The following is a 26,682-nucleotide window of genomic DNA, read 5'->3' as shown; positions in this document are numbered from 1 at the left end:
AATCTTATTTATTAACAGCAGCTCAAATATTTAGCAGCTGGTGACAAAAGCGCCGCTTGTTATATACCTTGGTATATCACCCTTTTTAGTTTAGATCTAATAATCAACACCATTAAAGACATGTTAGCTTTCAGGTGAATTTATCTGAAAAGTCCCATAGTAGGGTAAATGATTTGGGACATATACGTGGCAGCACTGTTTTGCTGGGAATGGGGGTTTTGAGCTTGCAGTGTTTCCAACTTTATACAAACTTGTATAAAAACATTGAAATATTGCTATGTAGACATTTTTCTGTACCCCAAAATGCTGGAAAGACTTCCATTTGATGAAGAACCTTTGCTTGCTACCAGGGCCGGACTGCCCACCTGGCACTAATAGGTAGATGCCAGAAGGGCTGCTGGGCCAGTCCTGTCAGGCAGAGAGCTGAAAAGGCCACACGCAGCGCAGCCCCCTGCTCTCTGCTCTGGCCGCTCCCCCGCCTCCCGTCTCCATAGAAATGGAGGCGTGCCGTAAATCTACACCCCCATGACTTGCGGCATGCCCCCGTGTGCGGGCCGTGAGCCCCTGCCTATCTCCATGGAAATGGGGGCATACCGCATGTCAACGCCCCCTGACTCGTGGCACGCCCCCGACTTTAGTGCCTGCGAGCACATGCCAGGGCTGATTTTGGCCCTCAGTCTGTCCCTGCATGCTATTATTTTCCATCTCTAATAAAAAAGTGCAAAAATCAGCCATTTAACAACCTCCAGTACTTTCCTTATGTCCACTAACAGCCTTCTATAGGGACTGTCACAAAACTTGTTTCATGCACGAAACGATTCATCAGTTTCCTGTCCTGTTTGACAGGTCTTCTAGTTGTACTTTGTATTGTGGGGATGGTGCATGGGTACCGCCATTTTGGATCTTTTCAGCTGACTGCATCTCCTCCAATCGGAATGCTTCATTACAGGGCCGGTGTATTGCAGTAAGCAGATGTATGCACTGCAGGACAGCCCCGGGCTGGAGAGGCACAGTCTCCGCTCTGCTGCACAAGCCTCAGGCTACACTCCACAGACCCAGTGGCAGATACAGTCTGATTCTACAGTACAGCTCTGGGTAGGGGGATAAGCTGCGTATTGATGAGCCAGCTTCATACAGTCAGGCTGCGCTGCTCTTCCCTAATCCAGCACAGCACTTGCTGCTGCAGATTGACAAGGAAGGTTGCTGCTGCTGAGGAGGGCTGTTTCTCCCTGCATGAAGTGCCTATGGCATGTGAGTTGAGGTTTAACAGCTGTGGGGTTTAAGGAAATTTGTGGCGCCTCTTTCTAAACTGCTGCTGCCTCTTACCAACACCAGCGGTTCTATCTCAAAAAGATCCAAGGATGCAGGAAAGTAGAAATTTGGGTGTGGTGTGAAAGTGGACGTTGTGGTTGTGTGCGATGTATGCAAGTTTTATGAAACTCTCTTCTGCAATATTGGATTGGCCCCTAAAAGTAATATTTTACTTTTATAGAGATTGGGGCTGATTCAGAGATAGACAGTCATGCGTCTGTACGCAGTGGCCGCGTCCATCTGGCTGCAGTGGGCATCATTTCTACTTGAGGGTGCATTCAGGAATGATGCAGCCACAGGATGATTGACATCGGTGGGCGTTCGCTGGATGGCGACGCGGTGTTGGGGGAGGGGGGGGGGGATCTGGGAATAAGTTATCAATCTGTGACTTTCTTTACACTACATCGGACCTATTACATATATGTGGTACCTCCCAGCGCATTTCCCATTGGTTATTATTTTATTTGTGGGATTGACAGATTTCCCCTTATTTGTTACTGCTGCAGGCAGGTGAACACCTTAAGCTGAGAACACACTTGGGGGGAGGGGGAGGGGGATGTGATTCAGACCTGATCGCTGGGCTACCAACTTTGCTGTCCTGCGTTCAGATAGTCGCTGCCCCCAGGGGGAGTGTAAGTGTGCGATCACATTTGTACGCTGAGCTGCAAAAATCCACTGTGTGCAGTCTCTGCGCAGGCCAGGACTTACTCCTTTGGGGCCGGAGCTGACGTCACACACACACCCTTCCTGAAAACGCTTGGGCACGCCTGCGTTTTTCCAGTCACTTCCAGTAAACGGTCAGTTACCACCCACAAACGGCCTCTTCCTGTCAATCACCTTGCGAACGCCCGTGCGATCAGAATTTTCGCACCATCCTGTTGCTGACCGGCGATGCCCGTTGTTGTTGTTGTTGTCCGACACGCGTGCATATTGTAGCGCATGCGCAGTTATGACTTGATTGCTCGCTGTCCGAAAACGCATAGCAGCGAACAGGTCTGAATCACCTGAGTACAATATCTTGCTCCATCCTTCGTTACATTGCTCAATGTGTACCCATATTGCCTGGGCACACATCATCGCAGTGTGTACCCAGCTTTAGGTTTATTATGTTCTTTTGGAGCACGGTGGTAATTTTATATTTATTTTGTGCTATAAATATCGTAAAAACCTTTCTGACACATAATGCATAATGGGGGTCATTCCGAGTTGTTCGCTCGTTATTTTTTTTCGCTACGGAGCGATTAGTCGCAAACTGTGCATGCGCAATGTACGCAGTGCGCCTGCGCCAAGTAAATTAGCACAAAAGTTTGGTATTTTACTCACGGCGTAACAAAGTTTTTCCATCGTTCTGCTGATCGGAGTGTGATTGACAGGAAGTGGGTGTTTCTGGGCGGAAACTGGCCGTTTTCTGGGAGTGTGCGGAAAAACGCAGGCGTTTCAGGGAAAAACGCGGGAGTGGCTGGAGAAACGGGGGAGTGGCTGGCCGAACGCTGGGTGTGTTTATGACGTCAAACCAGGAACGAAACTGACTGAACTGATCGCAGTGTAGGAGTAAGTCTTCAGCTACTCAGAAACTGCTAAGAAATTTCTATTCGCAATTCTGCTATGCTAAAATACACTCCCAGAGGGCGGCGGCTTAGCGTGTGCAATGCTGCTAAAAGCAGCTAGCGAGCGAACAACTCGGAATGAGGGCCCATGTTATTTATTTACTGAGGATCCTATTAGTCCGTGATACAAGTACTTATTGGTGGTAAGATAACTCTGCTTCTTTAACTGCTGTATTTGGAAGTTGTTCCTGCAGCTGGAAATTGGAAGACCCTAAACTCTATGGACCCGATTCAAACCTGATCGCTGTTGTTCGAATTTGCACAGTGGCTGATTATCGAATGACTGGACATGCGTATGCACCGCAATGCACAAGTGCGACGCCAAACAGCGACAGAATGTTGCAAAAATTTTGATCGCTAGGCGTACGCAAGGTGATTGACAGGAAGCGGACGTTTGTGGGTGGTAACTGGACGTTTTCTGGGAGTGTCAGTAAAAATGCAGGCGTTCCCAAGCGTTTTCTGGGAGGGTGTGTGACGTCAGCTCTGGCTCTGATCAGCCTGTTTCTATCGTACTGTAAGAGTAAGTCCTGGGCTACGCACAGACTGCACAGTATTGAAAAATCATTCGATGGTGAGTGAGTTACGAATGGATTTGCAGCTGTCCACTGCCTGGTAAAGTTTTCATACGGCGTACAGATGCGATCACACACTTGCACAGGACGGGTTCTCACTCTCCCTGGGTAGTGACTATCTGATCGCAGCCCTCTGCAATGTTGAAGCACAGCGATCATATCTGAATTAGGCCTTATGTTCTCTTAATTATTCAAATAAAGATTTGATTATGTTTTTGTTTTTAAACATTTTTTTTTTTCTGTACATGTGATTCCAGTTTCATTTAAAAGTTGGATATGTTGGATTAGTATTTCTTGGACTCGCGTTGGCATATTCTCTAAGTTCACCACTTCTTGGAGTGATAAGTGACAAGTTACCAGTAAGTAATATATGTACTAATGATGTGTGTGTATAGCATTCATTACATAAGTCTACATACAGCAAGTGCTGTAAAACTATGTGCTTTTCTCAATTGCTTAAAATGATGTTATTTTTACAATTACCATAAAGGGAGTGTCATGATGTAAGGCAGGTAATCGCAGAGATTGATCATGAAAGGGGCATGGTTCCCAGATGTATCCTCCTTCATTGTTGCTGCAGTCACGTTAAACTGCCCTTCTATAGTCATGCCTAGTAGTGAGCACGTTTACTAACGCCGGATGTCTCTTCCTGGAAAACACTGTAACGTAGCATTTTGTATGCAGATACAGCCGCAGTTGCACACAGAATATTGGCATGCCCCATATCATTTTTATCAGCAGAATCTGCTTGTGCGTTCTTATTTGCATAGTGATGCATTTCGGCAAAAAAAGATGCCCGACATTAGCGGAGTTACATGGTGCATGGCGTATTGAGACTAGATGTATGAGGAAACATCTGTAGAGGTTCTCATGGACACAAAAGTAGCCCACCCTTTTGCATCTACTTATGCCCGAAGAATTATCTGATTCCTTGGAGATACCTGTGCACCAGAGTTAAAATTGCAGTTTGGTTATCAGGAAAGCTGGTTAGAGCAGTGACACCAGCATGCCTTTCCAGTCAGTGGCTTCAGTTTTGTGCTGGGAAATAACATTTCCACAATAGCTGTAGTTCCAATAAGGGTCCATAAGACTACTTCTGCCTAATATACCAAAACAGTAAAAAGAAGTAAATAAAACAGGCCCTTTGTTTGAAAATATACTTCAACTGAATAAAACTAAAACCTTTGTTAACCAATCAATACTAATAGTAGAAGAATGTTTTGTGTGTCTATTCCAATTTGGTGCAAAAACTACTGAAGCAATTTTCATAAAGTGCATCTTTTCGTAGTGGAAAGAATGAACCTGCTTTGTTTCATTTCGATCCATCAAGTTAAAGTTGAGCAATAACAAACAAACTTGTATTGTCATCATCAATACAAGAGATAGGTGTGGCACCATGCACAAGGCCAGTAAGGGGTGGGGGTAGTGGGCCCGTGTTCACTTGAACAGAATAGGCTACGTACATAGCAGTCTGTGCACAAGTCACACAGTGATATTGGTGTGAGTGGTGGGTGCTGTCACCAGTCTGTATAGCACGGCTGGTCACATGGGCCACTCCCGCCACAGGGCCCCTAAACAAAGCAATACAACTATAACACCTCCTATAAGAAAAATATTGGCAGAAGAGATTTCATCGTGGACATAGCCGTGAGCGACAGCTAGTTTAATATAAAATAAAATCTGTTTTCCTTTGCAGTCAAATGGGAAATTCTTTTTTTTAATATAATTTAAAGGGAAAAAAATAAACCAATACAAATTAAGCAATATTAAATTTCTAGCTAAGAGTCTGGCATTAAATATTTTATTACCTGAGCTGACCAAACATTTCCCATGCTATCTGTATGTTGTAGATTGTAGTGTATTGTGGATGTTGGTAATGTTAAGTATGTATCTTGTGTTTCATACTATGCATGTTCCAGAACTGAACATACAGGCAGTGTAGAGTTGTATGTGTTTCAGTCGCATCTCTACTTACAGGAAAAGTTCATTGAGGTTGTGTTCTAAGAACTGTGGGACGTAATTCTTAAATAATAAATGATTGGCCAAAAGTGTAAATATGCATATCTTTGTAGGGCTAGTACATATGCCAGTGAAGTGCGGTTATGGTAGGCAGGGGAGGCAGCATTTTGGCTATAAATATGATTAGTATAATACAAAGACAATATTGCTAAACTATATATAATCTTTGTATTATTTTAATATTTTTGGGGGGTCAAAACTCACCAAATTTGCAGGACTCCACTTGTACGATGCCCACCATCGGGTTCATATGTGTGTGTAAATCTGGCTCTGATACTAGTCAGTACTTTCCCAGCCATTGAACTCTCCGCAAATCACTGGCAAATGCGTACTGATGATGACTGATATCAAGCCAAGTGTGCAGGGGCTTAATAGGTTGTGGGCTGCTCGCAGTAATGCATACAACTCAGCTTAGGAGGAAGATGCACATTTATTTTACATTGTGCAAAGCGTGAGCATCTTCAACCAAGGTGCGTTGAACTATGGTCAGGCCCATCATGTCTATGATCTGCCCTAAGTATATGTTCTGTGCTTGAATGCATTCTCCCAACTGTGTATATACTCTCTGCTCCTGAAGCATCGCATACTCAGTTCTGCCTTTCCTGACCAGCTACAGGCCATTGCTACTGATACATTGGTGACTTCAGCTGGCAATCATATGGTGAAGACATAGTGGAAACAGCATGGGGCAGAGATTATACTGTTATACCATGTGGGCTGTTAGTACCTTGCATCTGTACTGGCATAAAGAAGTTTATTGAAAATATCAAGCATGGCATGATGGAGTTTTGTATGTTTGGGCATGGTGTTTTATGCACAGTTTGTTACCTTGCTGTAACATGAATGAATGTATAATCACTGCTTCCAGCCAGTCTAGGTAATGTATATTCTAAGACCAGGCAGGTTTTGTAAGCCCCACATTACTGATGTCCATTTGCACCAATGTGTGTAGATAAGACTATGAGTTAGGACAGACATAGGATTGTGGTGAGGAAGAAGTACTCTGGCAGAGATGTGACATAGCTGGCTGTGGTGGAAGCAATATGTCATTTGACAGCTCCAACACTGTCTTTGGCATTGCTCTGCAGTAAATCCATTGCCCCAGCATTCAACTTGAGGACAGCATATAGTGAGAGTGAGTGGGTAGGTAGCTGAGGCCCTTCAGCATCCTGATCAATGACTGTACTCACTGCTGCCACCAAGTGCAGGCATTGTACATTCACAGATGTGTAGGCTGGAAGACATCTACTGTATGCCGCCCAGGTCTAATGTAAAGTAGTCTCGTAGTCACTAGGTCATACACATGAAAAGTTGGCTTATTTCATGAGGAAGGCATTTGTCTAGTATTTCCTAGTGAAATTTGATGTCCTCCTACATCCTTGCTACCGTCACGTTAAACAGCCCATCTAGTCACGCCATGAATCAACACATTACACATGCCCATGCTGGGTACAAGACAGATGTCAGAAACAGGTGTAAATTTGCTGTATGCACACCTTAGAATAGAATAGAACTATGGCTCACAACACTACAATGACATTTATATGAGTGGATGTCTTGTGTGCATCTGCAATGTTTGCTGCCCAGAACATGGAGAGATCCAGTCACTATTCGTCCGATTTAGACTCTCCTAGAGATACACAGAACTACGTAATTTCTTACTTGGCTGGAGCAGGGCTGTTTGGTTAATAGTCTGGCAGCTGCATTAGGCTAGGCATGCAGTAGGCTAGGCAGGATGCATGTATGACTTTAGGCAGGTCTTCTGAGGGAATTAAGTGCTTGATTTTGGTTATGTTCCTCAGATGAAAGAATGGGGATTTGATTGTGAGTGAAACCTGATGTTTAAGTATCAGGCCACTATCTAGGACAAATCCAAGATTCCGCACATGTTCAGTGTTTTGTAGTTCTGAACCCCCATGCGTAAGTCCTGTCAGTTGGCTATACTGCAGTCTTGTCCTGTTACCTATTATTGGGATCAGGGTTCAGTCTCAGACAACTGGCACTCATCTACTCCTGGAGTTCAGCTAGGCAGCCATTTAGGTTTGTTATTGGGTTATCAGTACCTGGAGCAAAGGAAAAGTACAGATGTGTATCATCTGCATAGCAGTGGTAGACCAGGCCATGACATCTGAATATTTCACCCAGCGGTAGCATGTATACTGCAAAAAGAATGGGAGATAGTATAGAACCCTGTGGGACACCAGAAGTCAATGGCTCTGGTGGCAAAGAGTATACTCCAGACGAAATTCCCTGTGACCTGCCAGCGACAAATGATTTGAACCAGACAACAGAAATTCTTCAGGCGCTCAATTAGAATCCCATGGTCCATGGTGTCAAATGCTGCAGACCGATCCAGAAGGATTAAGATTGAACAGTCACCTCTGTCTCTTGCCATTAGTAGATCATTAAGCACATACACCAGGGCTGTTTCAGTGCTATGTCTTCTCCTAAATCCTGACTGGAATGGATCATAAATGTAATGGGTTGACAGGTGGGTTTCTAGTTGAGTTGCAACCACTTTCTCAATAACTTTTCCAAGAAAAAGAAGGTTTGATACTAGCATGTAGTTGATCATGCAGTCAGGGTCGAAATTAGATTGTAGAAGTGGTCTGATTATTGCTTCTTTTAGTGGTTCAGGAAAAATGCCTGTCTGCAAAGAGCATTGAACTATTCTTGCAAATACAGGGCCGATTATTTCCATAGACCTTAATAGAAGCTTGGTTGAGTGCTTTTAACATTTTAAGCAGGGACCTACATCTGACTGCACATCAATGATTCAGGCGTAATACAAAGTAAGTCCTATTATTTTCATACAGTGTCAGTCTATTTGGGGGTAAGCATTGGGACGTGGGGTCCCCTGAACTGTTCTGTCTGGGCCACTCCAGGGCATCACACCCTAACACTTATAGTCACTATTTTTTCACTACCTCCTAAGTGTGTCATTTTATCCATGTATTTTTTTCACCCACTTTATATCTAATTTTAAAACACTCTCTACACTCCGTAACTACCTATGCTTCTCTTATACTTTATTACACCTCACGATTTTCCACTAGTGTGATGCCTTGGGGGGGTTCATGGCTGGGCTGATTTGGGGGTGCCCTGCGTCCCAGTGTGAACCCCAAAAGTGTTAGGGACTTGCTCGATAGAGGTGACCTCGACGCGGTGAGCAAGCCCGTATCATTGGCCAATTATATGCTAACAACCTCTTAGTATATTATAGTAATGATTGTATAGTGCATCTGCACCCATTTCTTCCCCTGTATAAACATAGAAGTGTTAATGGTTTATTTTTTTATTAATTAACAGAATGCAAAGTGAATGAACAGAAGATGAATCTAAATCAATATTTGGTGTTACCACCCTTTGCATTCATTCTTCTAGGTACACTTGCACAAAGACAGGGATTCTATAGGATTATAGTCTGGTGTATGATTTACCAGTTATACCAAACAGGTGATAATGATCATCATAATCATATGTAAGTTGAAACAGTCATTAACTGAAACAGGAAGAGCTGTGTACAGTGGCGCACGCAGGGGGGGGGTTTGGAGTACCTGGAACCCCCCTCTGATGAGCCGAGATTTCTATTTTGAGACGGATAAAGCTTTGTCTCCGTCTCAGCAAAAGCCACGATCGCGTTCGCGACCGCGGAGCTGCAGCAGCAAGAGAGAGCTACAGTATGAAGCTCTCTGCTTACAGAATGTGCCGGGGGAGCTGCTGGCTGCGCATGTTCAGCACCAGCAGCTCCCTCGGTCCTCACTCTGCCGTCCTTCTGCTCCCAGGCACTGATGGATCATGTAAGTTTGCAGCCAGTGTTTATGTGTGTATTTGTATGTTTGTATGTACAGCATGCCTGTGTGTTTGTGCACTGGTGTATGTACAGTATGTATGTATGGATGTGTACTTGTGTATATGTGTGTGTTTGTTTGTGTATGTATATATGAATGTGGTATATATGTATGTGTATGTATTTATATAATATTTATATAGTATTTATAGGCTTAAAACTGGGTGAGGAACAGCCGGACTCTGCTACAAAGGTGAGGTTATAGAAGACAATTTCATGTCACAGGTCATACACCATGGCAAGACTGAGCACAGCAACAAGACACCAGGTAGTTATACTGCATCAGCAAGGTTTCTCCCAGGCAAAGATTTCAAAACCTGCCTAAAGCTTTTGCACAGTATTGTATGTGCAGCAAAAAAAAGTCTTAAAAAAAGACAATATAGTATAATATACAATATGTCAAAACAATTATAGAAATCACTTCACATCAGCAGAACATTCACAAACAGCCAATCACAAGCAGCTTGCAAGTACAAGAGATCATCATTAACAACAACATCATCGTCGTCATCATCCACTATTTAATCCTGCCTTTGACCACCAGCAAATAATACAGCTTTCTCAGGCAAATATCTGTCCTGGTTCACAATTGTGTAGACCACGGGTCTTCAACCTGCGGCCCTCCAGCTGCTTTGGAACTACACATCCCAGCATGCCCTGCCATAGTTTTGCTATTAAGGCATGCTAAAACAGAGACGGGGCATGCTGGGATGTATAGTTTCACACCAGCTGGAGAGCCACAGGTTGTAGACCTGCCTATGCTAGAACAGTACTGTACTGCCTATCCAAGCACAAGCCTGCGTGTGTCAGAATTATGCAACCCTGCATGATTTCACACAAGATAGGCTATGCTATCTGAGACATTTGGATTATATCTCAAGGTAAATATAGATGACTATTGTAGGTCAATTGGTAATGTGGAGCTTGATTGCCACCATCAGTACTAGGTTTTGTAGACATTTGGGGGGGTGATGTTGATTAAGCCAACAAACGTCTCTGCGTCTTTGGCATACAAGTCGTGGGACCTAATAGGCTGAGTCTTCAACCTGCTGTCAGTGGGCCTGGTTTATGTTTGTAAGTAAAGCAAAAAAAGCAAGTAAGTTTGTGTCTGGAACAAACCATGTTGCCATGCAAGGGGGCAAATACATTTAAATTTTTTCTGTGCAGGGTAAATACTGGTTGCTTTTGCATGTAGCCCACAAATGTTAGCTTTATTTTTACACTGCAGTTTAGATTTCAGTTTGATCACACCCCACCCAAATCTAAATCTCTCTTCACATGTTACATCTGCCCCACCTGCAGTGCAGGATGATTCTGCCCATTTACTTGCTTTTTTGCTGTACTTACAAATGTGACTCAGGCCTAATCTATGGCTAATTATAAAGTAACACATTGCCAGCAATCCGGCATGTTATAAGTGAGATTACTGAAAAAATGCTTAGAGTCCTCCCCATAAGCACAATATGCAGTAACCCTTCTGCCTAAGCTGGTATTGAAAAAATCAGAAGGGAGAAATGAGATGCAGAATGTGGGGTTCCTATGATTTTTCCATTACCATCACTACATATTATCAACCAGGGCTGGTGGCACTATAACTGAGGTCACATGGCATGGTGTCCCTCGCTATAGTGCCATCCAGCCCTAGGCCAGTCAGTATAGGACTGGATTCCCTATGGAAGTGGGGTCTTTAAATAAAGTGTGGGTCCCACCCCCTAGGGACCAGCATGCCTAGTACGAGTGTCCACACTGATGGGAAGTGGGTGTTGGGTGTTTTGTATAAGTGGGAACCCATTCTCTCTTTCTCCCTGACTTTTCGTAATACCAGCCTAGGCAGATGCGTTAAGTCAGGATTCGACCTGAGCAGATCCAGGGTATCTGTCTGTGAACACAGGTGAGGAAACCACCTGACTATAGATGAAGCTGGTATAGGGATAGTTGAGCACTACAATAATGCTACTCATTAGAGCAGACTCTGGGAAAACTTTGGAAATCAATAACGAGGCCAAAAGTATATGACACTGTAGACCGGACTGGATCCTAGTGGCAAGATGGTGATGCCTTGGACCGGGCTGGAACCAGTGATGCTTGTGACAGGACTGGAACTGGCAATATCTCTGGACTGGGCTGGAACTGGTGATGCTTCTGAGTGGACTGGAACAAGTAATGTCTCTGTCCAGACTGTAACCGGTAATGCCTCTGGGTACTGGGCTGGGCCAGCTAAGGCACAGAGGGCTGGAGCTGGATAAGACACAGGGTTCCAGGAAGGGACCTGCTAGATTGACACTGGAGCAATGCAGCATATACAGGACTGGGACAAGCGTGAATGACATTGGAGCAAAGCAGCAGATACCAGACTGGAACCAGCAGTGAAGTCCAGATGATAACTGCGCTGGTATGCACTTATTACAGAATGTAGTGTTATGTTACAGGTGTTACAGGACACCATGCAGGATGTGGTACTGTATGTGGAAATAGTAGTCCGTAGTCAACTACACTCTAGAGCCAGTAACGGCAGTATAGCTTACTGCAAGCAAGAGCTTGGGAAGCAGGTTAATACCCGAGGATGATACTTGTTGCTCTAGCCCTGAATGTATGACCAGAGAGGGCTTAGATAGAGTTGCAAGTCTCTGTTTGGTTGCTGGTGTCAGCTGAGTTAAAGAATACTGTAACTGGAGGAATGCAGTCAGCTGTCATGCTCCAACATGGTGATGACCATGTATCTGTTCTCAAACAAGAACAAGGAGAAAATCCTGCTGGCAGAGGTTAGCCACTAAACAAGTTACTTAGGACATGAGTGAAGAAAGGATCGTGACATGATAGTACTGATTGAGCTTTGTTTTTTTGGGGGAGGGGACGCATTATTTTTCAAATTTATTTTTAACCTAGTTTCACATATGGAGCCAGACAAGATAGTTGCTCTGTTTGGCAAGTTAATATGGTGCGTTTTTAGGGACTTCAGATCTCCTGGCTATCACATCAAGGGAGAAAATTTGGACAGTGGCTTGCATTGTGTTTCACTGATGTGACCAGCATGTGATGATTTTGTGTCTTTTTCTTTGCCAGATTTGCTAAATTGCACTCTATTATATTTCCCCCATGGGTGTATTGTGCCTACTGGCAAAGATATTATCATACAAAAATAAAATGGTATACTGAATGTTATGTCATGTATTTTGAGGATTAACAACATCCGTTATTAATGTAGAGATTGAACTTTTCTAATTTTCTAATTTCTTATCTAGGATTTGAGAAAGTGGCTTCTCATCATTGGCAATCTAGGAACAGGAGTGTGCTTTGTTATGTTAGGACCAGTTCCTTTATTTCAAATTGAAAGGTATTATTATATTTTCTGTACCTGTCACAGTTGGCAAACAAAAGTTTGAGAGTATAAATTCATCTTTAAATAATATATTTTATAAAGCTAATTATGTTCCCAAAAACAGTGATTGCATTTGTGTTTTATTATTGTGATTTCCAGAAATGCCTTCTACAGAGGCTTCTGTGTGTCGCAGTAACTGTTTACACAACATGCATATCATAGTGTCTACTGCATTTGTTATGGCTATAGGGGATGTAGTTATGTGACTGGCAGTCAGGAGACCGTCGGTCACAATACCGATGCCGGGATCCGATCCCCCCCCCCCACACAATCCCGATAGTCGGCATGCCAACTAACAGGGACTATTCCCACGACTCACCACGGAGCCCGCAAGGGGCTTAGATGCGCTCTCCGCCCCATTTTCCCATCTGACAAACTAAAAGCCGGAAACCCAGCGCCGGTATGGTGACCGGCATTCTCTCGACCCCAACCCGGTTATAGTTGTACATTTTGGTATACTAGTAAAGAGCCCATCAAAATTATAAACACCAGGGCCAGATTATAAGGGGGGGGAGGGGGGTCACTACTCAAACAGGAGCTTCGGGGCTTCTGGAAGTCCAGCTGCTGGGAGTCAGAGCTCTGTTATGTAGCATTAGCCATATATATATATCTAGCTCCTGGCCAGTTTTGTGGTAGATGACACAGCAGCTGGCCAGAGCACAGGACCTCGCTCCTCCACCATCGCGCAATATATATAAAGCAGCTGAGCTGGTTATCTGGCTCCTCACCAGCATCATCTGCAGTCCCAGCACCGACCCCTACTCTTCCAGGTCACTGTACTGCTCACCCCACACAGGGTCTCATTCCTTCCAGCTGGACTGATTCACCTCCCCCTGCCAGTAAGTGGCCACACGTGTCCCCAGTGCCTCTGCTCTGAGCGCTGCGGGATCCTCTGGTGGTTCCTGCCTCGGTTTCCTGGTTACTTCTGCTACTTGTTGCTAAGTTTCCAGGATGACCAGTAACCTGGGGTTGCAGCTTAGTGTATGAAGGAGGGGTTGTAGAGTATGCAGTACATGGAGGAGTGGGTGCCCTATACGGAGGAGTATATTCTGGTTCAAGCTGTTATGTTTTGCTTTGGTTGAATGGGGAAAAAAAGGCAGAAATGTATGTAAAAAATGACTATATCTCTACATTTGAACATTGTGGCAACTTTTTTAACACAATCCAAAGGACTCTCTACAAATATATTTTCAAAGTAATCTTTGCTGAATTCAGCAAGGACAACCAACATCCCAGACATTTTTTGCTGAAAAATGTGAGCTTGAGCAAGGTGATTTTTTTTTTTTTTTTTTTAAGGGATTCTTCTCTGATTAATAACATTTCAAAAACTAATACTGTACATACACCATTTTAAAGAAGCAAGTAGGAAAAAGATAAAAAGGGAAGGAGTATTTTATACATACCCTCCAACTGTACCTTTTTGGCAGGTACAGTACCTTTTTTTTATGGTCTGTACTGATTTGTGGCTCTCCAAACTTCCATTGAAAGTATAGGAAAAGGGGCGTTTACCCATGATCAGGCCCCCTTTACTACGTTGTACCAATGTTTATGTGTAAAATGTTCGAGAGTATGCTTTATATTGCAAAAGGGCAACATGTTTTGATGGAGTCCTGGAATTGTATGCAGAAAAATAGAAATGTTCTAGCAGAAGCATAGCTCCCACATAAGTTCTGGTATTTAGCACTGGATGTTTTGAATTCATAGGGTTTTACTTACAAAGCGGTGACTTTTTATAAGTCGCCACTTCCTTACAGGCTGGAGGTGAAAATTTAAAATGCTACTTGCAGTCAGTATAAAGCACGCCAGCCTGGAAGCAGTGACTTACAAAACCCACTGCTTTGTAAGCAGTGACGTGCGGTGAGGTCAATGGTTGGGGAGGCACTGGCCAGTGTGGGTGGTGCAATGAGCGAAAGAGAGACCGAGAGAGGGGGATAGTGTTAAAGACAGAACAATGAGAGTGCAGTCACACGGGGAGGAATAGGGGCAGAGAGGTGACTGGGAGAGGTAATAGATGGTGTCAAAAACAGTACAATGAGAGAGCAGTCACAAAGGGAGAGGGGCAGAGACGGGAAGGTGGAGAGACTGAAGGGGGCTGTGGCTGGGGGTAATTAGTTAGGGCAATGACAGAGCAGTCACACAAGAAGAGGGGCAAAAGAGAGGACAAGTACAGAAACAGGAGAGTGAGTGTCAGAGTTAGGAAAATGAGGGTGCAGCACTCACACAGGGAGAGGGGCAGTCAGAGAGAGAGAGTGAGGAGGTGCAAATTGCACTATTTGGGTAATCTCTGTGAGTGCAAAAATCCGTTTCAGCATCATCACACAAACCCCACTCCCAACATGTGCTTTGCTGTGCTCTAAATTAGGATGAGGCATAATATCGTGGGTGAGGGTGGTTAATGCCCCAGGGGGACTTTATTAGCCCTTGGGTGTGCTTGTGAGGGGAGGGGGGTGTAATGCCCCATTATTTTAGACCTGGTGGGATGGGGGTGTAACTTAGTGCACAGGGTTATGAGAGGGGGTAGGGTTCTTGTTATGGCAATGCTGGACAAAAAAATAATGTTTGAACATCTCTTATTAGTGGCATTGTGACCTATATATCCCAGACTGCTGAGTCTGACTCACCTGCAGTGTGCATTCTTCCCTATCCCCATGTGCACTAAAGGGCATGATAGGACTTTCAGCCCCATCCCCCCGCAGGCAGCAGGTAGCAGGCAGGCATTGCTAGTCATGGGAGGTCCCTTTCCCTTCCCAGCGTATAGTAAGCAAAGGCCACGCCCACCCCAGTGGCTTACTGTGAATGACAGAACTGCTGGGGAATGACAGAGTTCCCTGTGCCATCACGGTATCCATTCACATGGTCGACCATGTTCTGGTTGACAGTCATTAGGTCGACCACTATTGGTCGACATTAACATGGTCGACATGGACACATGGTCGACACATGAAAATGGTCGACACATGGAAGGTCGACACATGAAAAGGTCGACATGAGTTTTTTTAACTTTTTTTTCTTTTGGGGAACTTTTCCATACTTTACGATCCACGAGGACTACGATTGGAACGGTAATCTGTGCCGAGCGAAGCGAAGGCACCATGCCCGAAGCATGGCGAGCGAAGCGAGCCATGCGAGGGGACGTGGTGCACTAATTGGGGTTCCCAGTCACTTTACGCAAAAAATGACACCAAAAAAGTAAAAAAAAACTCATGTCGACCTTTTCATGTCGACCTTTCATGTGTCGACCATTTTCATGTGTCGACCATGTGTCCATGTCGACCATGGCAATGCCATTCATACCGGAACCGCCATCGCAGCCCGCCCACCAGATCTGATTGGACAAACTGCAAACGAGGACCTGTGTAGCTGAGCAGTACATTACGGCTATGCCCTACATTACTCACAGTCAGCATTAATGTCACAGCAGGTATCGGCCTGGCGGGGCCCACCTCCCTCTGCAGAACTGGGCACCGCTGACCTCAAAGGATCCTTTTCTATAAAACGAGGAGTGAGTAATGAAAGTGAGTGTAACCAAGCCTCCTTTTTCAAGAAACCAATCAGGGAGGTCAGACAGCAGTGTGCCACGCCGCCTCTGGATCCGTCCCTGCATCAGATTTGCCTGAGAGGGGTGTTCCTTGATGTGAGCTGGAGACACAGCTCTGTCTTTGAGGGACTTGTACAGCTGCCGCATCCCCTTGTCTTTTTCAATGGCATTTTCCTGCCCCCGGCCGCGCCCCCCGCTCTGGACAGTTTAGACTTGTTAGTGGGAGGCAGCGCTCTCGCTGCCCCACATCCAAATATGGCTAGGATTTACCTGCATAATAAGTAGATTAATACAAAGAAGTCATTTAGAACACAGAATCTGTGTTATAAATATCATCTTTGCAATATTCTCAGTATCATATCGAAATATGACAGGGGAGGCACTGCCTCCCCTGACTGCACGTCCCTGTTTGTAAGTAATATCCATAATGTGAATTCACATCCCAGCACTGCAATGTTTAGAAGTCTATCATATCCACATGTATACCATAACATTCTCTAATGCTCCAGGGTCCCCTCCTCTCTACGGCACAGTAGACTCTGTGCCAGAGTCTACGGCACATGCACAGGTCTCCGGAAACATGGTGCTCACCATGTTCTGGTAACTAATCACTACTGTGCATGCACGGCAGCCTCATTTTGCAACGCGGACATGGGACCCCGGAAAGGTAAGTAATTTAAACATGAGTGCAATGTTGTCTCCCCTGGACTCAGGGGGCCGTGTGCACTGATATGCCAATGCTAATGCTTATAGCTGAGTTTTTAAGTACTGTTCAGACGTGAAATCTGAGCATTGGCTTATTGTATACTCACATGATGGGGTATATAGTTTTGGAGCCATGACCTAAGCAACAATTCCTCATTAACTGTAACTAGAAATTGATAATCCATGCACCTTTGTCATGTTGTGTGCAAAGTGAGATACATTGAATTCTCATTTACTGTTTTTTTTCTTTAATTAGTCTCCTTAATTCCTTGAATTCTGAATTCATCATGAAGACAGTGTAATTGTCTTAGAAAATGAAACATGGTGACATTTTCCATACTGAGAAAATTCCAAGTAAAAAGTCCCATACATGTAATGCGTGTCTATCTCTGTGTGCAAATTTTCTATCTCAGAACCAGGGCTGTATTTAGGCAACATGGCTCCTAATGCATACCAAAAAAGGGTGCAAGGGGCGTGGTCTCACAGGACAAGACTAGCTTACACCCCACTTTTGCACCCTGTACCCCAGTGCATTGGCCTCCACAGAAGAAAATAGAACACACACTAACCAGGAAAAAAGCTCCCCCACTGCAAGCCTCACCCACTCAATTATGTCTCCAAAACCAGCCGGCGGCATGGGGTGGGGGGGGGAGGGGGTGCTTGCTCAAACATATCTCCAGCACTGGCAAGTGGTGTGGTGTAAGCAGGTGCTGTCAGGGTGATAGCACAGCAGCCAGCAGGAGTTGGGGGCTGAGCTCCCTGTGCAATTGTATGGCTTGCCTGCCCCTAGAAACAGCCCTGCTCAGAATAATACACTCCATTTGCTCTAGACAGAGCACTTATAATACTGCTCTAGGCTGACAGTTTTCTAATACCCCTTTCAGACTAAGGCTCTGACCTGGGATATTGTGGGGCAACCCGGGTCCTAGCTTGGTGTGAAACCCAGGTTATGTGTCCTGGGATATCGATTCTGGACGCGAACAGGGTCAAACCCTGGACTGACCTCGGAAGTCTACTGTGTGAAAGCGCAACCAGAGTCACCTGGGTTACGCTAAAAGTATGCAAGCGCCTGCAGTGTGAATATGGTTTCAAGCAGCTGGACACTGCTTACAACCAGGCTCAGTAACCAAGTTTAGACTCGGGACTTTGGTCTAAATGCAGGATAAACTACAGTTCACCTAGTATTAGCTGCTTGGGATCCGAATGATAGTTCGACAGTCAGTAGATCGACACGGTATGGTCAACACTGTCAAAAGGTCGACGTGACAATCAACACAGCAAAATGTCGCCATGAGTATTTTTTTTTTTTAACCTTTTCTTATGTTACCTTCCACGTGAACTACAATGGAGAACGTTAACCTTGCCTGATGTATGGCGAGTAAAGCGGTACACTTATTGGGGTTCTATGTACTAATACGGAGAAAATGACACCAAAATTAACTAAAAACACATGTTGACCTTTTCATGTGTCAACCTTTCCCATGTCAACCTTCCCAACGTCGACCTTGTGTCAATGTCGACCTTGTGACTGTAGACCTTTTGGGGTTGACCTAGACACTGACGACCTAATAACTTGACCTTGTATACCACACCACAGCTGCGTAGTAGTAAGTTACTACTATGCCAGTAGTTCTTTAATAATCAATTATAGCCAGAATAAGCTGATATAAGCCAAATATTCAACATTGTGGATATCTGAGTAATAGACAAGATAGTATTTTTTGTATGGAATGCAAATAATCTGTTTTACAGTATATGACTAAGCAACTTCTTGTTGTTTTGCAGCAAGCCTATGTCGAGAGATCTTTAATAATCATATGTATTCCGAATAAGCTGGTAGAAGCCAACTATGCAACATTGTAGATGTATGAGTAATAGACAAGATAGTATTGTACAGTATTTGTATGGAATGCAAGTAATCTGTATTATGTGACTAAGCAACTTCTTTTTGTTTTGCAGTAAACTCTGGCTGTTTATTCTTGTTCTGGTTTTGAATGGACTTTGTATCGGACTAACTAGTATACCAGTGTATCCAGAAATGCTCAGCTGTGCATAGTAAGTATGTGGTCTTATAATCATGCTTTAACACGTAATGTTGCTCAGTCTGTAATAATGAACACTGCTGTAAGACACCCTCTTGTTAGATCTGTTAATGTCTCTCTCTATACTATATATATATATATATATATATATATATATATATATATATATATATATATATATATATATATATATATATATATTACAAATATCCCAGTGTGCTAATACATATATTACTGTAGATTCAGTATGTAATGGAGTGGTGAATGAATCAGTATGTAATGGAGCGGTGAATGAATCAGTATGTAATGGAGCGGTGAATGAATCCACCTCAGGTGACTGATCAAGCATTCGATGTACCAAGAATCTTCCTTTGGTATATGACTCCCTAGGATAAGAACCCTCTCATCAAAAAAGAATGACCCAAGAAATGGATACGACAATATAAAAGTCGTGAAGAATCACAATACCAAACAAATTCATATACATGTCATTGTACAATAGGTGATATAAATCTCCCTTCACCTTATCAAAGGTGTGAGCTCAAGGTGGAGATTATTGCTTCAACACAATAGATATAGGGGTATATTCAATTGAAGTCGAAAGCTGCCGTCTGTCGAAAAGACGGCAGTTTTCAACTTTTTTAGGTCTGAAGGGGTTCCGACCTATTCAATCTAACCCCAAATAATTCGACAAGTCGAGGAATTCGACTTGTCGAAAAGCACGTGGATCGGCAGCTACTCCGCCGATCCACGTGCTTGTGTCAAACGGGGTTTTCGACATCTCAATTCGACTTTAAAAAAAGTCGAACTGAGATGCTGGAGCACAGATGGGGGAAAACCACGGGCAGAGGGGGAGAGCAGCGCCGGAGGAGACGGGAGAGCCGCGGGCAGAGTGGGAAAGCAGCGCCGAAGAGACTAGGAGGAGACGGGAGAGCCGTGGGCAGAGGGGAAGAGCAGTGCCGGAGGAGATGAGGAGGAGGGGGGAGACGGGGGAGTGCCGTGGTGTCTCCCCCTCATCACCTCCGGCGCTGCTCTCTCCCGCCCGCGGCTCTCCCCCATCTCCGCTCCTGCATCTCAATTCGACATTTTTTAAAGTCGAATTGAGATTGCTTTGAATAGCCCAGGTCGGATCCATTCCGACAAATGAATGTCGGAATGGATCTGACTTCCATTGAATATACCTCATATATTGATGAACCCTACGCATTTTGTCTTTATGACTTCATCAGGGGCATAAATCGATTAGATCTTAAGAAAGTTACATGGAAGCAGCCTTTCCTCTGATTCAATTTAGAAGGCTTAATTGAGGTTCGTTTGGTATAAAGATGTAAAATCCATTAAGTAAAAATCCAAAAAGGGTATATGAATGGCATCTACAGATGTCCAAATACAGATAAAATATTCTCTTACTGGTGATCAAGAACTTCACTAGAGAATTTGCACAAACTCCAACATGTGCATATACACAGATCACCAGTCAGATCACCAGTATGTATTGAGTGGCCAATTGGTAAGTGTGTATGCTTGTCTGCTAGGTTGGCTGATCCGGTGGTAGCCGGATATCCTGCTACAATGCGTACAGTATCTTAGCATTAGGAGCTTTGCAGATAGAATTTCAGACAATCTAGGTTAAGGTTGGTTAAGGATGATTATTAATAACTGTATAATAATAATGGACAACTCTTTCAGTTGTTTCTTAGCTGCCTAACAAGATATCTGTGCTATAGATTTACATTTGACCACACTGAGGCTTGTTTATGAACCACAGGAAAGGGTGAACCCGCACTTTTGTCAGATAGCAGCACCAACTATGTCTGATTTTGTTCTACTGCCAACTTTGGGTATTAGTTTTCACGCTTGAGGGTGTGGTCTGGTCAGAGTTGGCGTTGAGTGCGGAACCTGGGATTTAGCAGTGGATTGTCAGAAGGCATACACACAACTGTATTAAACTTTATTGTGCTGGAACCCAACTGGAACTGGAATACAACTGGAGCCGGACTGGAATCGGAAAGCAACTAAAGCCGGACTTGAACCAGAATACAACTGATATCGGACTAGAACCGATGGTAGCAGGTATTGGACTGGAACTGAAGTTTTTTATGAACTTGCGATAGGAATTTGCAAAACCTAAAAAGCACTGGATGCCTTTAAGAGTGGTTGGAAGTGGCCATACTTGAATTGCTTGTTGTTTCTCTGGATCCATCTTGAGGCTGGAACCATAAATTATATACCCTAGGAAGGGTATTGATTTCACTTCAAAGATCCACTTTTCTAATTTACAGTACAAGCGATTGGCATGAAAATTAGTGAGGACTTCTCTGACTTGTTGATGATGATCCTCCAGAACTTCGTCGACAAGTAATAATGTCATCCAAATATACAACAATATGCTTGTAGAGCAAATTGCAGAAGATCTCATTAGCATAGTGTTGGAATACTGCAGGGGCATTACTGAGGCAAAATGACATGATGAGGTACTCCATCACTGGTGTTAAACGTGGTCTTCCACTCGTCAACTTCTCGGATTCGTAACAGGTTGTAAGCTCCACTCAAATCCAGCTTCGTAAATATAGTGGGCGGGATGTAATCCAGTCTGATTTTTATTAAATGGGCAATCATGTACAAGGCATGGTTTAACCTTGTACATGATTGCCTCTTTAAAAAAAACATCCGAGTTCGACCAGCATCCTTCACGGCTGCTGAACTGGGACTTGATTACAGCCCAGCTGGTGGCTCCACTGACTGTCAAAAAGTTTGGTTATCAGGGGTAGAGGATAACTCTTCTTGATGATGATGTTGTTTAATCCCCGATAATTGATGCAGGGATGTAAACCACCATCTTTCTTTTTAACAAAGAAGAACCCCACTCCAGCAGGAGAAGTAGAAGGTCGGATGAAACCATTCTCCATATTCTCTTTGATGTGCTCAGTCATGGCTTGCATTTCAGGGAGATAGTGGATAAGTATACCCTCTTGAAAGTGTTTTGCCAGGAATCAAGTCGATTGGATAGTCCCATCCTCGATGGGGAGAAAGGACACCCGCACCAACCTTACTGAAGACAATTCATAGGGATGAGGAGGAGCATCCAGATAAGGAGGATTGGAGGATCATACTGGAAGCACCTGCTGGAGGCATGAACCAAAACCAGATGGACCCAAAGCATAAACTTGAGATGTTCTCTAGTCAATTTGAGGATTGCGCTGCCGGACCCAGAGCAGACTCAGAAATATGGAATGCGATTCCCAGGGAATGAAAAGGTGAAGTGAAGGACTCCAACCTTGACTCACAGATGTTGTGTTTGAAGGGTATTTGTACCCCCTAGGATATGATTTCCATCTACTACAGTGAAATAGACCGGCTGTTGCTTGGTGGGAAGGGACCCCTGCTTAACTAATGCTGGGGGGGATGAAGTTTCTTGCGGAGTTAAATAAAGCATGCACTTCCTTGAAGGCTGGAATACTTGCAGAGTGATCGAGAGAATGTAATCAGAAGTTTGTGGCGAGCATTTAACTGTTTCTCAACGGGCCTCTCCTTGTGTGGCTAGGAACGGAAGTCACGGATGCTTGGAACAGGAGTTGAGCTGATCTGTAGGAGTGGCACAATAGAGGCACAAATTTTCGGATTGCAGCCTGCAATGCTCCTCTTGAGAAAGTCAAGAATGATTGATTTGCATTGGCTCTTCCTTAGGAGAAGACACTGGATGTGGAAGAACTTCAGACTGGCCATTAGGTTGCAAAGCTCTACCTCTCTCAATAACTCGTTTCTTGAAGTGTAAGTCCACCTTGTACACAATGAAATGAAGCTGGGTGGCTGAATACAGCTCATGCTCATGGAGTGAGGATTAATAGAGCGTTCTGCTAGATAGGACTTGTAAGTGACGTTGGTGATTTAGCAGTGGAATGCCCGAAGACCTTCACAGAACTAGATTAAACTTTATTGTGCTGGAACAGGAGCTTTAAAGAATCTTGAACCGAGAGGCAACTGGAACTGGATTGGAAATGGAAGGTGAATGGAACTGGAGTTTGAAAGCAACTGGAGCCAGACTTGTACCGGAATGCAACTGATATCAGACTGGAACTGATGGTGACAGGTATCGGACTAGAACTGATGGTGTCTGGTATCAGACTGGAACCAATGGTTACAGGTATCTGACTTGAACAGATGGTGACAGGTGGTGCATTAGGATGGCGACCTGCACTGATATCACTGACAAGGATGAGAATCCACAGGAGTTTCACAAGAGACACGCAGCTAGGATGTGGACATCATTACACAGGCAGATTGGACTTGAGAGGAAGTTCCCTTTGTAGAACTATAAGGAAGTTCCCTTTATAGAGTTGGTGCTTATTGGTAGCTGCAGTCAGCTGGCCTCAGACAAGTATCCGGATTGGCTGTGGAGAGTCAGCTGATTTAGTCCAACATGTCTGCACCCATGGATGGGTTTTGGAGGGATCTCTGGCATTCAGGTAACACTGTGGAATCAGAGCATTGTGGAGAGACACACTTAGGGATAGGACGGGATCGCTCTGCAAATTCAGCATTAACGGACTCCATTACAAGCCAGGAGCAATGTGCAATGTCAGCGTACCTCAGTGCCAGCCGAGACAGACACTTCAGAGGTAGGAAACTAAGTTTAAGATTCCGAGCATGACAGAAGTCCTATTTCAGTTATCACAAATTATTCCAGTAATTTGTGCTTCCCAGCATAGTGATTCTAATTAAGCTAATTATTTTTGTGAAGTTTGTCACAGTATCCACCCCAGATAGAGACCGCTTACAGTATGTTTATTTCAGTTATAGGGGTAAATGTAATCGGGTTCGAATTGCCGGATGTGCGTGACTTCAGGTGAGAATGCCAATATTTTGCCAAGCGGCAATCATTTACAAGGCAACTTGCACCTTATTACATTTACCCCCTAGTATCAATCTTAATATGCAGACACTGTGTCCAATTCAACATAACCTCTCAAATGCTGCATGCTTATTTTCTTAATACATTATAATGATTCGCTATAGGCTGAACAGATTTGAGCATAGTATTTTTATCCCAACATAACGTCTTCTTATCATGTTATTGTTGAATATCTTGTATCATGTATACGACTTTCTTAACCCCTTCACTATAGAGGAGAAGTGTGGCTTATTGTCCACATATACAGATGGGGGGACAAGCTGCACTAGTCCTCCACAGTGACGAGAACAAAAATTGCCAGTCTCCCACCGTCCACAATAGGCCTTATCCCTATACTGTCCCAAAAATACATGGCTCATCACCCTTGTTTGAAAGAGTTTGGTTTTACAATAAGACATCTTATAACATTGGTATGATTTGTTTCCAGTGAGAATGGCTTTGAAGATGGCCTTAGTACTTTGGGACTCATATCTGGACTGTTCAGTGCAATGTGGTCTACAGGGTATGTTTGACAGAAGTAATTCTGCTTATGGTGGAGGTAATGCATATTGGGCCACTGCTTTCTGTTGGATAGCTCTTATGCTGTGTTTAAAAATATGTTATAAGAAGCATTGTGATGGGGAGAAATAACGTAAAATATTTTGATGAATGGAATGCCCTCTTACTGTTGTAAGAATCGTAAATGAAGGTGTTTTTACAGATTTGATAGTAGGCAGGACTTATGTGGGCCATAAATCAGACCAACTTTCCTCCAACCATCCAACAGTCCAACCGTGAACTTGTCTGTCCAACGAAAACACTGCCCCACACACCTAACTAATTTTTTTATGAGACCAGCCAACTTTTTCAACAGTCCGGCCAACTTCTCTCTAACGTGTGATGTCACAGAAGTAGGCCCCATTTAAAAAAAAACCTTAGCAGCATATTTTGTTCCGTATCACAGTGACACAAATATGCCATTGGTATTTAGCATGTTAAAATACCTTAGATAATTTATGGAATACTGGATGATTGGGTACAGGGGATTCACATTTAGCTACATGATTAAATGACAATGTGGAATGAAGTCTACTGCTATGACTCTGGGGGTAACTCAGATCTGATCGGGGGTAATTTAGATCTGATCGCTGGGCAGCGATTTTTGCAGCCCTGAGAACAGATAGTTGCCGCCTACATGGGGAGTGTATTTTAGCTGTGCAAGTGTGGGAACGCATGTGTAGCAGAGCTGCACAAACTGATTTTGTGCAGTCTCTCTGCGCAGCCCAGGACTTACCCAGCCGCTGCGATCACATCAGCCTGTTCAGGACCGGATTTGACGTCAGACACCCTCCCTTCAAACGCTTTGATACGCCTGCGTTTTTTGCAAAACTCCCTGAAAACGGTCAGTTGACACCCACAAACGCCTTCTTCCTGTCAATCTCCTTGCGATCACCCATGCAAATGGATCCTATGCACAAACCCATCGCTGACCGGCGATCCCCTTTGCAGCCATGCAACGCGGCAGTGCGGTGCTTACGCATGCGCAGTTTGGATCTGATCGCCCGCTGTGCGAAAATGCACAACAGCGATCAGATCTGAATTAACCCCTCTATCCCAAATATATTTATTGTCATGGGAAATTAAGCAATTCAGAAAATACATCTAAATAATAATGTTGCATTGATTTCTGTAGCTCCAATAGACCATTGTTTGTCGTTATACTGTAGATGAGTTGACCTTTCCCAAAATAGAAGTTTCATACTACTGTATTATACTTTATTTAAAAAAAAAAAAAAAAAAGCTGCAGTATATAAATTGCATTCCCGGTTTATATAAATGAATACTTAATTTGGCTTTTGTCCTTTAAACTGTTCAATCTGCCACTTTACTGTTGGTGAAAGCTATGTTGTAGTAATGTTTATGGTCATAACCTAGCCAGAAAAAAATTATAAGCACATGAACAATGGAAATATACAGAGGTTGGAACTTTCTTCAGCCATTAAATACTTAGGGGCCCATAAATCAGTGAGTGATAAAGCTTATATTAATAAAACGCATAATAATATTAATAATGCTGCTCCCAACTGTAATTTCTCTGACGTCCTAGTGGATGCTTGGAACTCCGTAAGGACCATGGGGAATAGACGGGCTCCGCAGGAGACTGGGCACTCTAAAAGAAAGATTAGGTACTATCTGGTGTGCACTGGCTCCTCCCTCTATGCCCCTCCTCCAGACCTCAGTTAGAATCTGTGCCCGGCCAGAGCTGGGTGCTCCTAGTGGGCTCTCCTGAGCTTGCTAGAAAAGAAAGTATTTGTTAGGTTTTTTATTTTCAGTGAGATCTGCTGGCAACAGACTCACTGCTACGTGGGACTGAGGGGAGAGAAGCAAACCTACCTGCTTGCAGCTAGCTCGTGCTTCTTAGGCTACTGGACACCATTAGCTCCAGAGGGTTCGAACACAGAGCCGGACCTCGATCGTCCGTTCCCGGAGCCGCGCCGCCGTCCCCCATGCAGAGCCAGAAGACAGAAGAGAAGCAATGAAATCGGCGGCAGAAGACTCCTGTCTTCATTAAGGTAGCGCACAGCACTGCAGCTGTGCGCCATTGCTCCCACAGCACACCACACACTCCGGTCACTGTAGGGTGCAGGGCGTTGGGGGGGGGGGGGGGGGCGCGGGCGCCCTGGGCAGCAATTATAATACCTTTTGGCATAAAATACACATAATACAGTCAGTTAACTGTATATGTGTAAAAAACCCCGCCATTAAGT

The 26,682-nt window shown here is 44.1% G+C and overlaps 1 protein-coding gene across 2 annotated transcripts in view; it reads left to right on the top strand.

Annotated features, from left to right (window-relative positions):
• SLC18B1 (solute carrier family 18 member B1) overlaps positions 1-26,682 on the top strand; it is a 148,582-nt gene that overhangs the window by 61,861 nt on the left and 60,039 nt on the right. For both annotated transcript variants that reach the window (XM_063919719.1, XM_063919720.1), the window contains exons 8-11: positions 3,748-3,849; positions 12,602-12,693; positions 18,941-19,036; positions 24,363-24,437. In XM_063919719.1, the coding sequence (XP_063775789.1) occupies positions 3,748-3,849; positions 12,602-12,693; positions 18,941-19,036; positions 24,363-24,437 (365 nt within the window). The remainder of the gene's footprint in view (positions 1-3,747; positions 3,850-12,601; positions 12,694-18,940; positions 19,037-24,362; positions 24,438-26,682) is intronic.

This window comes from Pseudophryne corroboree, chromosome 4 (assembly GCF_028390025.1).
Source record: "Pseudophryne corroboree isolate aPseCor3 chromosome 4, aPseCor3.hap2, whole genome shotgun sequence".
NCBI classification, from domain to species: Eukaryota; Metazoa; Chordata; class Amphibia; order Anura; family Myobatrachidae; genus Pseudophryne; species Pseudophryne corroboree.
This window is presented reverse-complemented; position numbering and strand designations above follow the sequence as displayed.